Source organism: Natrix helvetica (assembly GCF_964273705.1).
Source record: "Natrix helvetica genome assembly, chromosome: 3".
Lineage (NCBI taxonomy): Eukaryota > Metazoa > Chordata > Lepidosauria > Squamata > Natricidae > Natrix > Natrix helvetica.
In genome coordinates, this window is record NC_138549.1 from 52,855,779 (window position 1) to 52,868,898 (window position 13,120).

Sequence of the window (13,120 nt, forward strand, 5' to 3'; positions counted from 1 at the left end):
TGCTGGGAAAGATTGAGAGCAAAAGAAGGGGACGACAGAGAATGAGGTGGCTGGATGGAGTCACCAAAGCAGTAGGCGTGAGCTTAAATGGACTCCAGAGGATGGTATAGGACAGGAAGGCCTGGAGGAACATTGTCCATGGGGTTGCAATAGGTCATACATGACTTCGCAACTAACAATAACAATTCTACTTTGTGAATTAAAGCTTTCTCTTAATGGGAGTAATTTAGTAATTAAATAATAGGGTAGCTTTACAGTATTGTGAGATTGGAAACACATAAAAGCTAGTAGCTTGAAATAGATACAGCATAACTTAAATACAAAAATCCTCCAAAACTAAATAAAACTACAGAAAAATAGAACCTAGTTTGAATCTGCATGTATGATATACCCTAAGTGACTCATTTAATTCACGATAGTCTTCAATTTTTAGAGTGCTTCAGGAAAACAGAAATTGAAATAGAAAGAAGATTTAAGAAACCTATCATTTTTTCCATTGCAAACATGGAATAAAAACTTCCTGAATTTATAGTGTTTAAAAATAATTACGTGTGAATTGTAAGAGCCAAGGGACTGCAAAAGGTTTCATTTTACTAGTTTCATTTCTTTTTTTAAAATCTAGATCTTTACTGTCATTTAACCCTGTTCATTTGCACAATGGATTCAGGAAGTTGGAGAATAAAGGTTAATTACCAGTGCTTCATTTTTAAAAACATAGAGCAAGAAATCAATTAACATTCATTTGTAGTATATCTCGAATAAGAGTGTGTATGTAACTCTTTATCATAACTATATTCTCTCTCTCTCTCTCTCTCTCTCTCTCTCTCGCACGCACACACACACACACACACACACACACACACACACACTATATCAACTACAGTATACAAAAAAGTTTTGTGATAATAGGTAATAATCACTGAAGTTCTAAAGAAATTGGTGACTAATATTAAAAGGAAAAAAAGTGGCCCCCAAAATCCTTGTGTGATCTTTTATCTGAGATTCGGTATAGTAGCTTCTGAATGATGTATAATTATGAAAAGACTTCTGTTACTTGATTATGAAAAGAGAACCTATCATCATAAGTTTTCAAAAATGAATAATAAAGACTGCACCTGATTTCAATTAGTAATATGGAGAGAGAAAAATTGCCATTACTTTTGTTTTAAAAGAATGATGATCCTTATATAGTAGCAAATGAGATATTAAATAAGTTATGTGGAAAATATCTTATTGCAAAATGAATGAGAATTTCATACGCATGTAATATTAACATGTCATGCTATACCGTGATTTACTGATATTTGCATCAACTTCTGTAACTGCAGAGGTTTGTGCTCTCCATTCCTCTTTGCTTCTTATATACAGTGGGATTTCAGGTCACGACCACAATTTGTTCAACAACATTTGGTCGACAACCCAATTTGATCATGACCCAAATCTAATTTTCCCATTGAAATACGTAAATACGCTCAATCCGTTCCAGACCCCTACGAACTATATATAATTTAAAAAAAAAGATTTTTAAGCACAAAAATAATTAATTATGCCATAGAACTCACAGTGTAATAGTAAAATGTAAAATCCTTTAATAACCTGATAGCTCCTCCAGCCTTCCTCTCGGCCGTCTCAGGGGCCTGGTTCTTCCACAACCTGGGTGGGAGGGCTTGGGCTGGCTGGCTGGCTTCTGCAATGCTTTTCTTGTCTTCCTCTCTGCAAGGAAGCCCCGGTGAGAAGAAGCAGCCCAACACACACCCTCTTTCCATGCTCCAAAGCCAAGCACCAGGGCCTTTCTGTCGCCGGCCTGCTGAAGCAGAGAGCTGCAGCTTTGCAGCTCCCAGAGGACTAAGAGAAGGGGAGGTGGGTGGAGATCCTGGCTTCCAAGTTGCCGGAATTACCAACTGCAGAGCTTGCTTGGCTCTGTTCCAAACCCTCGCCACGCACACAAAACAACAGTAACAAAAAAGCTGTGATCGAGGCTTCTGTGGTTCACATGGGTTTCCCAGGGAGGTAGAAGAGGGAGAGAGTGGCTGCCTGGCTGGGGAGAAAGTTAATCTTACAAAACAAGCTAGAAGCCAGCGAGAACGAGCTTAAAGGGTAACTTTAACATGTGGAATGGCAGATAAGTTTGTTAAGCAAATCAGGACTTTCTCTATGGCATGGAAGGGGAAATCAGCTGCAGACGTGTTTGATCACCACCCGAGTATGTGTTTGTAACCAGAGTCTAAAAAATTTTTTGGTCGGAACCCGATTTGGTCGTGGTTTGAGCCATTCGTGGCCCGAGGTCCCACTGTAGTTTAAAAAAAAAATCAGCAATAAATTCCAACTGGGTGAATTAATCCATGTAATGGAGCCATACCTGGGTATTTTATGATTCAATAGCTTTCTGAGGCCTTCCTGGTATGGGAAGGGAGGAGGCTCCTGTGCTGCTTGGCCTAGCCAGCTGAGACATTCCAAGCATGTTGGGGTACGGAGAAAGCCTCTTGGGAGTGCTGGAGGAAAGCGAAGAAGCAAAGAAGAAGAAGTGGTATTCAGCGGGTTCGCATTGGTTTGCGTGAACTGCTAGGAGAAATTTGGCCTGGGTCGCCGAATTGGTAGGGACTTCTGGCTGCTCGCTCGCCCCGTGCCCTTAGCTCACCCCACTCCATCATTCCTCATTTCTACTGTGTGGGTCCTCGCTTACACACTGTCTCTGCTCCGCAGCTTGTCTGCCTGAAGCACTGCGCTTCAACTGAGCAGCCCTGATCTGCCTGCCAGGTAAGCCTGCAAGCCGCAGCCTAGCTAACTGCCCCTTTCCCTACACTGCCTCCCCTACTTCCTTTCCTGTAGCTCTGCCATGCTTCCCTGCCTTCCACACGGCCTTCCCGATGCTCCCCAGGGCCAGGCCCACTTGTGAAGGTCTCCCCTCCTCACTTCCCCACAGCTTACAGACGGGCTGCCCCGACATGCTTGTCTGCCTCCATGCAGCTTTCCCGGTGTCCCTGTGACCAGCTTGCAAAGGCAGGCAAGCAGGCCAGGCCCTGGGGATTGCTGGGAATGCTCTTGGAAGACAGGCAAGTATGTTGGGGCTGCCCAGCCACAGGGAAGGGAGCTAACACCCTAATCCCTTCCCTGTGGCCCTGCCATGCTTGCCTACCTTCCACGTGGTCTTCCTGGCAGTCCCAGACACCTGCTTGCCTTCCGAGGCCTGGTCACGCATCCAGGCATGAAGGGAGACTCACCTCTTCTGGGCCGGCCCAACCAGCGGGTGGGCGGACAGCCCTTGGGGGAGACGCAGCCAGTGTGCTGGGACCAAGAGATGTGGTGGCGGCGCTTCGGGTGGGAGGGTGGATGTCCCTGGGCTGCCCATGCGGTGCGCATGTGCAACAGCCCCGGGATTTCCACATGCCTTCCTGGTGCATCGCCACCACTCACTTTCTTCCTTCTGCCATTGCACTGGGGGAAAGAGGGGCGGCAGCGATGCTCCAGGAGGGCAGGCGAATGTTCCAGGGCTACACTGCAGCAAAGCAGCAGTCTCAACTCGAGCGCGGCATCTCCCCTGAGGGCCACCTGCCATCAGCCTTACCTTCATGTGCAGCCACGTCCTGGCTCCGTTGGGATCTGAAGGGCATGGTATTCAGGCCAGTGGAGGCGCGTGGAAGATCTAGACAGTAAGGCCAACATTGACGTCAGTGGAGGGAGACCCGCTGTGTTCGGCCAAAGAACTGCCTCGGGGGGACATGGTGAGGCTCGCTCGCCTTTTGGGCCTTGCATGCTTGGTTTCTACGGGGCCTTTGGTGACTGCTGCCCGCTTGCCTTACCTTCTGCCTTGCGTCCAGATGCCTGCATCCAGTCCATGGTGGGGGGTGTGCTTCTTCCGGGCTGCGCCGGGCAGTAGGTGGGCGGGCAGCCCTTAGGGGAGACGCTGTGTGCATGGGCAGCCCCCAGGACATCCTCCTGCCCTCCAGAAGCACTGCTGCCACTGCTGCTTGCTTTATTCCTTCTGCCGCTACTGCTGCTGCTCTGGAGCTCGCCGGATCAGTTCGTCCAAGGCATGGTCTCCAGTCATGTATTTAAATATTGCCTCCTTATGATCATTAATTTTAAAATTATAATTTGGTGACAAAGTTTGCAGAACTCTATCTCGGCTCTAAGGATTATATGTGACCCCAAACAATTTTGGAGGGAGGGAGGAAGGAAGGAAGGAAGGGAGCTGGGAATGAAATGGAAGGATGGATGGAAGGAAGGAAGGTGATGGGAATGAGGAGAGGGAAGGAAGGAAGGAGAGGGGAATGAGGAGAGGGGAGGAAGGAAGAAAGGAGCTGGGAATGAGATGGAAGGAAGGAGATGGGAATGGGCTGAGAGGGGAGGGGATGAAGGAAGTAAGGAAGAAGGAAGCTGGGAATGAGATGGAAGTATGAATGGAAAGAAGGAGAGGGGAATGAGGGGAGGAGAGGGGAGGAAGTAAGGACAGAGATGGGAATGGGCGGGGATAAAGGAAGCAAGGGGATGAAGGAAGGAAGGGATGTGGGAATGAGATGGAAGGGATGGAAGGAAGTAGCTGGGAATGGGAGGGGAAAGGATAAAGGAAGGAACGGGATAAAGGAAAGAAGGATGAAGGAAGGAAGGAAGAATTGCACATGGCCCCAAATAATTTTTAGGGAGGGAAGGAGAAAGGAAATATTCTAATACATTATTACTAGTATGTTTATTAAGAAGATGCATTCAAATATTAAGAACTGAACTCTTTCTTTCTTTCTTTCTTTCTTTCTTTCTTTCTTTCTTTCTTTCTTTCTTTCTCTTTCTTTTTTCTCTCTACTATATTTCGCTCATTTCCACATTCTTAAAAAAAACAACCTAAATTTTCTAAATGGGATCATTTATAGTCAAGTTAGCAGATCTGAGCTAAAGCTTTTGTCACAGAGTACAATCAGTTTTGAACAAGACTTCTAGAGGTCTTTTAGATGTGATTTCTAAAATGGGGGGGGGGAGAGAAAGGAAGAGAGAGGGAGAAAGAAGAGGAAGGAAGGACCACAAAACTGGCACTAGACATGGCTCCAGAAGATGCTTTGAAACAGCACAGCAATCTAGGGCTGGAAGGGATCTCGGAGGTTATCTAGTCCAACCCCATGCTCCAGCAGGAAACCTTATATCGTCTGGATTATTTTGGTGCATCTAACAGAGAAGAAAATTGCCAGAAAGGAGGAGGAGTTTACTAGGACAAGGCTGCTATGCAGAGGAAGGCAGAGATAGTCCTCGACTTATGACCACAATTGAGCCCAAAATGTTGGTTGCTAAAGCAAGAGTGTTGCTAAGTGAGGTTCACCACATTTTACTCAATCCATGACATCTCCTGGCTCTAACAGTTATGTGCAAGCTAGGGAAGAACACCTGAAGATTTGCGTAATGTTGTAATGTACAGAAGTTATAGTTAAATGTGTGGCAGAAAGTGAACTCTGGGTGTGGTTTTCCAAATGCAGTGAGGTTGAATGTGTATAGGTTTAGAAGAGAGGTGTGTGTGTGTGTACATACAGTATATATAGTAGATAGTGCCTATACACATTCTGTACTATGTAATATATATGTACACCTATGTCTTATATACATAGGATTAAATAGTATATTTTGGATGTTTAGTAGTAGTAAATAAATAGGGAAATTGTATCTTGTTGAAGCTTTTAAAGTGAGGAGAGGCCAGGCAAGGTGCACCTTGATGTGAGTGACATCAAGTTGGGCAGGGCCACCCCGTCACATGACTACCCAGTCATGACCACCCAACCACATGATCACCCAGCCACACCCAGTCAGTCACATGTCCACTCAGCCATGCCCACCTAGTCACATGACCACCAAACAATGCCCACCAAGCAAGCCATGCCCACAGAACCCGTAGTAAAAAAAAAATTAATCCTGCCACTGAATCCCATACCTTGCTGGATTTAGCAGACTGAAGCCTTCTGGTGTATGGCAGGTTTCAATGTGCCAGTGGACCTGGCTGCCAAGGCCTTCTAGTTCAGTTAACTTAGTTTTCCCTCCCTGGGGTGTGTGAAAGAATTGCTACACTCCCACAATCATAAGGAGAGGCATATTGGCAAACCCCTGACGTTTGATCACATGATTGAGGGTGGTGCAACAGTCAGAATTTTGAGCAAGGATCATAAGCCCAATTGATATCATAATAATTTTGAATACTCACAGAAAAATGGTTATAAGTCGAGCACTACCTGTAATGAATGATAAAATTTGAATATTTGAACTTTCAGGATTGTTGAACCTTGGGTTCATAAGACCTGATACATATTTTAGATCTCCTTCACTTTTTCAAACAAAAATTCTGAGGAATCTAAATGATTGCACATGTTGCTAGCATTTTGGCTACATAAAAATTTGCAAAAAGATCTGTCTGTCTGTCTGTCTGTCTATCTATCTATCTATCTATCTATCTATCTATCTATCTAGGATCAGGATAGCTATCTTTGATTTTTCATGTTTTTAAAAATATCTCAATATTAAATGCATATTAAAAGAAAAAGCTATATGATTGAACAAGTGAATAGAAATTTTAGAAAAGTCTATTTTCAAGTCCCTTTCATGATAAAAAAATATGGCATCTGATGCTTGCCTTCATATGTGCCTTCATACTACAAAATTATTGAAGCATTCTCACATAACTGCTGACTTTCAAAGATGGAGTTGTCAAATAGAGACTATAAATTTGAAATCATTTTGTTCCTATGGGTGAATTATTGTGCTTCTTTAGTAATTCTTAATATTATTGTAGCTTTTCCTTAGCTAAACTGTTCTGATTAATGTGAATTGTCTCTATTGTTTTCTATCATTTTAGGAGTGGTATTTCTCTTTGGTAAAGTATGGATTGAATCGGCACAGTCTTATGTGAGCTGTTGTGTAACAGTAAAAAATATAGAAAGAACTATTTATCTACTACCGCGTGAATCGGTACGTTTTCTTATGTTACAGTATTCTCATCTGATAATGTTTCTCATCTGTTTTATAGAAGGCACAAAGTATTTTATAGAAGGCACAAAGTATTAAGGCAAACATGACTGACATTGTTCATGTCTATGTTAATAGGGCGTGTCATTTAATGGGGTGAAAATTAAGTTTTTGCAATTTTTTTCAGTGAGGGGTTCTAAAAATATGGGTTTTTACACCAAGAATTTAAATTTGCCATTATTTTTGTAATTGCACAATGTTTAGCCTGGTATGGTAAATCCACCATACCATCTGATCATATACCCCACAAAAGTCTCTTGTAACTCAAATACTGTTAACTTTATCTTCTGAAAATTATACCTTGTACTATAAAAATTAAAGTTTTTCTGCATGAATCTTGTCTAGCTAAGCAAAAAAATAATCCATGCAATCATAAGCTAACATTAGAAAGCAATTATCTAAAATTCAAAAATGTTTAAGCGAGTTTCAACAAGTCTTTTTTTTAATTTATTCTTCGACATCAGATGCCAACTTGCTTCTTGGGTTCTGATATAACCCTCATGCTTCCCATACTTGCTGCCTCTGTGATCTGTTTCACGCATCTCTCTATTGATTGGGCATGACATGGCCACTGTGATACTTGCATTGGTTCATTAATGAACTTTTTCTGCTGTAATCAATTTGCACGTCAAAGGTGGCTCATATACACCTTCAGACTAGTCAATCAGCTCTAGCAGTTGATGCTGTCACGTTGACTAAAGGCGTTTTTCTTGCATGTACAGAAGACTCCCAGTGCTTCATTGTCTGGACCCCTCAAGTCAATGATCTTTTACACATCAGTTCTCCTCCCTTGAATGTCATCTGAACACAAGAGTGTGTGGATTATCGTATCACTGAAAGAGGACCATACTGAGCGCCTAATAGTTAGCAAAACAGCATCTACTACAGTCTTCTTTTGCAGTCTGACTTGTTGCAGTTGGAATAACACATGATGTGGATCTTCAATCTAAGAATGTTTTATTTTGATTTTGAACCAGCAAGGGTAGTACACACCAAAGATGTATACCACTATCTTAAGTTTTGAAGAGTTTTGTCTTTAAAGCCATGTTTAAAACCTTTGTTTGACAAAGCCTACTTGCAGTTGTTAACCAATGTGAATGGCTTACGGGGCCAATTCCAGAAGAGCGTGATCTGTGGGAAGTTCTCCTGTCCTTATTGCCTGTGTGATCCTGTATCCATACGCTTGATCAGTAGAGACATCCCTTACAACACTGAGACTCAGTGAAATGAGAGACTCACCAATTAAAACTCTTGTGAATGAAGGATCAATATCAAGTTATGTTGCAGTGTCTAACATGTTGCCAATTTTACCTGCCCATTTGTTGTTAGACAAGGTCTTCCCATCCAACTTTGTGATTAAGTGTCTTAGGGGTAACTCATTCATGTGAAGTTCCCACACCACCCAGATCAACTTCCGGTCAAGCTTGACCTCTACCCAGTGCATGGTGTCACCTTCACAGCCAGTATTAACATTTGTAGAATCTCCTCCAATAGCCTTCAAGCTTTTGTTAATGTCTTTCTTCTTCATGAAATACACCAGATTATCTGCAATCACTTGAGTAGGTTTTCCTGTTTTTGATCAGGAAGTGAGTGAAATGGAGTGAAATGATAAAGATATCTTCCACCCGGCTCACTGCACACAGAATAATGTTCATCTTTGATGGTACTGGGGAGTGCTGGTCTGAGTTGTTTGCTTTCAGCATAACTTTACTTGCATCTATATGGCCTTTGAAGAAGATACATTCTATTTCGTCCTTCTTACAGAGCTCATCAAATTCTTGATCTGGGGATTTTATAATTTTTTCCTGGGCTCTCTTGACTTTATTGTGGTCAACTACAAGTCTCTTGTCTTCTTTGGTGATCAAGCCAGGATCTATGAAGGAGGCTGTGGTAATGGCAGCAGTGGCACTTAGACCAATACTGTATGTTATGTTCTGCATAGTGACATTTGTTATTTCTAATCTATTGTAGTCTGTCTTTGCTTTTGAAGTAGAGGGCATGTGTGTTTGGTCTAAGGCTTCTTCATAACTTCCATCACATTCCTCTTCACCTTCATCAGTTGTCTGCCCTTCATTTTCCTCATAAGAGGTATTCATTCGTCAGTATCAAAATGTTTGGAATACTTCTCTGCTTATATTTAGCGAGTCTTTGTCTCTCATTGTCTTGCTGCTTTTATCTTTTGCCTAATCATTTCTGTTTGGGCACATCTGGCAAACCAATCTGGTGCGATCCAAAAGAACCAATCTTGTCTCTGACTTTTAATGAAAGCAAGTTCCTTCAGTGGTATCCATCTCCTTGGGGCAGATACAGTTAATGTGAGCTTTTTTTTTTTTTGAGCCAGCAGGGCAGCCGAATTCGGCACACAGAACAATTTGATACATGCAGTTGAGGATGTCGAACAGTTTGTCAAATTTCATAGTAAAAATCGCTTTGACATCTAACTTTCCTCTACCAAGATATGTGTTTTTGGCTTGATCCCAGGTCTATTGGCTCTTGTTCAAGATTGTCACTTGTGAATTTACACCAGAGGTCAAAAGAACTGCTTACTCGTTCCCATTTTTCAAGCACTTTTGGATATATGTCTCTTGCAAGACTGGCTGCTGGGTAGTTTCTAGCATCATCACTACTTTGTTCTCTTAATTAGCAATATTTAACACTATCAGACAAAATAATGTTTAAGAAAAAGAGAAAGACTGCTTCATCTGTGAAATAAAAGAAAAATGTTAAAAAGTTATATTTATGTAGTTATTTACCAAGCAGATCTAAATTAAAGTAACCAAAGTATATTTACAGTCCCCAAGCTTTTGTGCTCCCATAATGTTTGGAAATAGAAAGTTGAAAAATTTGACCCACCTAAATAGAATCAAATGTGAAAGTGAAACTATAGATTAATATAATCAGTAGGTTACATATATAACATGAGACCATAATACATAAAACATTATCTAGACCCGCACCAGTCCGGCTTCCGACTCGGTCACAGCACGGAGACGGCCTTGGTCGCGTTGGTGGATGATCTCTGGAGGGCAAAGGATGAGGGTTGTTCCTCCATCCTTGTTCTATTAGATCTCTCGGCGGCCTTCGATACCATCGACCATGGTATCCTACTGCGCCGGCTGGAGGGGTTGGGGATTGGAGGCACCGTGCTACGGTGGTTCCACTCCTACCTCTCTGGCCGGACGCAATGTGTGTTGACGGGGGAGCAGAGGTCGACCGCAAGGCCCCTCATTTGTGGGGTCCCACAGGGGTCGATTCTCTCGCCTCTCTTGTTCAACATATATATGAAGCCGCTGGGCGAGATCATCCGTGGTTTTGGGGTGAGTTACCATCTGTACGCTGATGATACTCAGTTGTACATTTCCACCCCAAACCACCCCAACGAGGCTGTCAAAGTGATGACCCGATGTCTGGAAGCCGTACGGGTCTGGATGGATGACAGCAGGCTCAGGCTCAACCCCTCCAAGACAGAGTGGCTGTGGTTCCCGGCTTCCCGATTCAATCAGCATATTCCATCGCTGACCATCGGGGATGAGCAATTAGCCCCGGTGGAAGGGGCGCGCAACTTGGGCGTCCTTCTTGACGATCGGCTGACCTTAGAAGATCACGTGGCGGCCGTGGCAAGGGGGGCGTTCCACCAGGTTCGCCTCGTGCGCCAGTTGCGGCCCCTTTTGGACCGGGAGGCCTTGCGCACAGTCACTCACGCGCTGGTGACGTCCCGCCTGGACTACTGTAACGCTCTCTACATGGGGCTCCCCTTGAGGTGCACCCGGAGACTGCAGTTGGTCCAGAATGCAGCCGCGCGGGTTATTATGGGGAGATCGAGATTCTCCCATATAACACCTATCCTGCGCGAGCTGCACTGGCTTCCTGTGGCCTACCGGGTGCGCTTTAAGGTACTGGTTACCATCTTCAAAGCGCTCCATGGCACAGGGCCTAGTTACCTGCGGGATCGCGTCCTGCCCCATACATCCCTGCGACCCACTCGCTCACACAGGGAGGGGCTACTCCGGGTGCCGTCCTCTAGAGAGTGCCTGGGGACGGTGCCCAGGAGTAGGGCCTTCTCTGTGGTGGGCCCTACCCTTTGGAATGACCTCCCCCCAGACATCCGGACAACAACCGATCTTCGCTCCTTCCGTATGAAGCTGAAGACCTACCTGTTTTGTCAAGCCGGCCTGGCATAACGTTACTATCTTGCCACCCCAGGTCATTTTACAATGGGAAATTTTGTTTTTAATATTTTTGGGGTTTTAAACTTTGTAAGTATGCTTATTTATGGACTTATTTTTACCTCCTCTGCACGATTTTATGGTGCTATCTTGATTATTGCTCTGTACGTCGCCCCGAGTCCCTGTGGGGAGAGGGGGCGACTAATAAGTTCAATAAAATAAATAAATAAATAATAAATAATACATAAAACCCAAAAAGCATTATGATTAAAATCTAAATTGCTCTCTTATATTTTATTTTAAACAGTTTAAAATAGTACATGGACTTTTTAGTACCATATCACTGCTTTCACAACCTACAACCCTAGCCTGGATGCTTTGGTAAACCTCTTATTTTTCTATTCCAGCTGAAATATAGCTATTCATTTTTCTTTCTTTTCCTTCATTGCTTTTTTTTGGTTATAGCTGAGTGCTAAACTGCTCTTTTGTTTCTAAGTAAGTCTATGTTATATAACAACCAACCCAAATAATTCATATTGATTTAAATAGCAAAGTAGAAATGTTAAAGGAAAAATAGCTATGGTCTGAGTCTCCAATGATAATTCTGATTTACTGAATCCAGAAAACAGTTTTCTGGGAGGTTATTTGAAGAAAACTACTTATTTATATTTTAGAGAAATACTTGATTTTCTGTAATCTTGAAACATACATTGGTATTGCAATGATTGTAAAAATTCTTCTTAAAGCGAATTGAGTTAATTTCTGAAAAAGAAATGGCGATTCCTGTGACTATGATGGACATCTATCAAGAATTTAATGACCAGATTGCAGAGAAATATAAGATTATGAAATTCAAATCCAAGGTTTGTTGAACATTCTGTCACTTCCCAATCATATGTTCCTAAGCATGGAAATCTGATTCTTTTTTCATTCTCCATGGTGAGGAATATTCATTTAAAGGAACAGGAATTAATAGATGATTATTTTACTGAAGCAGAAATTTGAGAGACATGATACTGTTTATCATGAGATATTGAAATGGATCTTTGTTTATGGAATCTTTTTTAAATTGACAAGAATATCTGGGGCACATCTCATTCCCTCCCCACTCTTTCTAAATAAAAGAACATAATATAAAAAGAAAAATGAAGTCCAGTCGTACTTGAGAAACTGAATGTACTGTAGTTTCTGATGTACATATATTGCTGTAGTTTTATTTCATATTATTTTTCTTTTAGTAAATGCTGTGTGCCTTTTTGTTGAAAGTTGAAAGATGCCTAAGTAGTAGGAGTCTAGTTTCATTGCTTGTTGAATTATTCTTTATTATATTGGAATTATATGAAATATAGGATTAAAAAAAACATCTACCAGGCATATTGTATATTGTTGCTTTAAAATTATATCTAAGTAGAACATAAATTGATGATTTCATACTGTTAGGTATAAGAATAAATAGCTACAGGAAAAATCACCATTGTGTCTTTTAGTAGAAAATAGTGAAATGTTAGATATAATGGACCAATTTAGATTATATTTTCAACTTCATAAATCATAACTTAAAGATTTGGAAATAAATGAGTGATCTTTTTCTCTCATCCCCAGTTTCTACATCTGTTTTGGTATATAAATCCTATTTTAAGTTTGGTCTATTATAAGTAGTCCTAATTTAATGTTCGTTATTGGGACCAGAATTTCTACTGCTAAGCAAAGTAGTCATTAAGTGAAATATCACACGACCATACTGCTTAGTGAGGGCAGCTCTGGTAGTCCTAGTTGCGGACATTAGAACCACGGCTCATTAGCTGAGAACCTCATGGTTCTCCTGCCCTGCCATGCTTGCCTGTACTTCAGTTCCCATTACCTGCATGTCTCCTCGCCATGTCTGCCCTTTTACTTGGTTTCCACAGCCTATCCCTGCCATCCCCACATTGGCCCCAGTTGACCTTCACTTTTTCCTTTTT

At 42.2% G+C, this 13,120-nt stretch overlaps 1 protein-coding gene across 2 annotated transcripts in view; it reads left to right on the forward strand.

Annotated features, from left to right (window-relative positions):
- The window catches only part of POLA1 (DNA polymerase alpha 1, catalytic subunit), a 511,093-nt gene that overhangs the window by 57,422 nt on the left and 440,551 nt on the right, over nucleotides 1–13,120 (forward strand). For both annotated transcript variants that reach the window (XM_081949269.1, XM_081949270.1), the window contains exons 11-12: nucleotides 6,824–6,936; nucleotides 11,906–12,022. In XM_081949269.1, coding sequence (XP_081805395.1) covers nucleotides 6,824–6,936; nucleotides 11,906–12,022 — 230 coding nt within the window. The remainder of the gene's footprint in view (nucleotides 1–6,823; nucleotides 6,937–11,905; nucleotides 12,023–13,120) is intronic.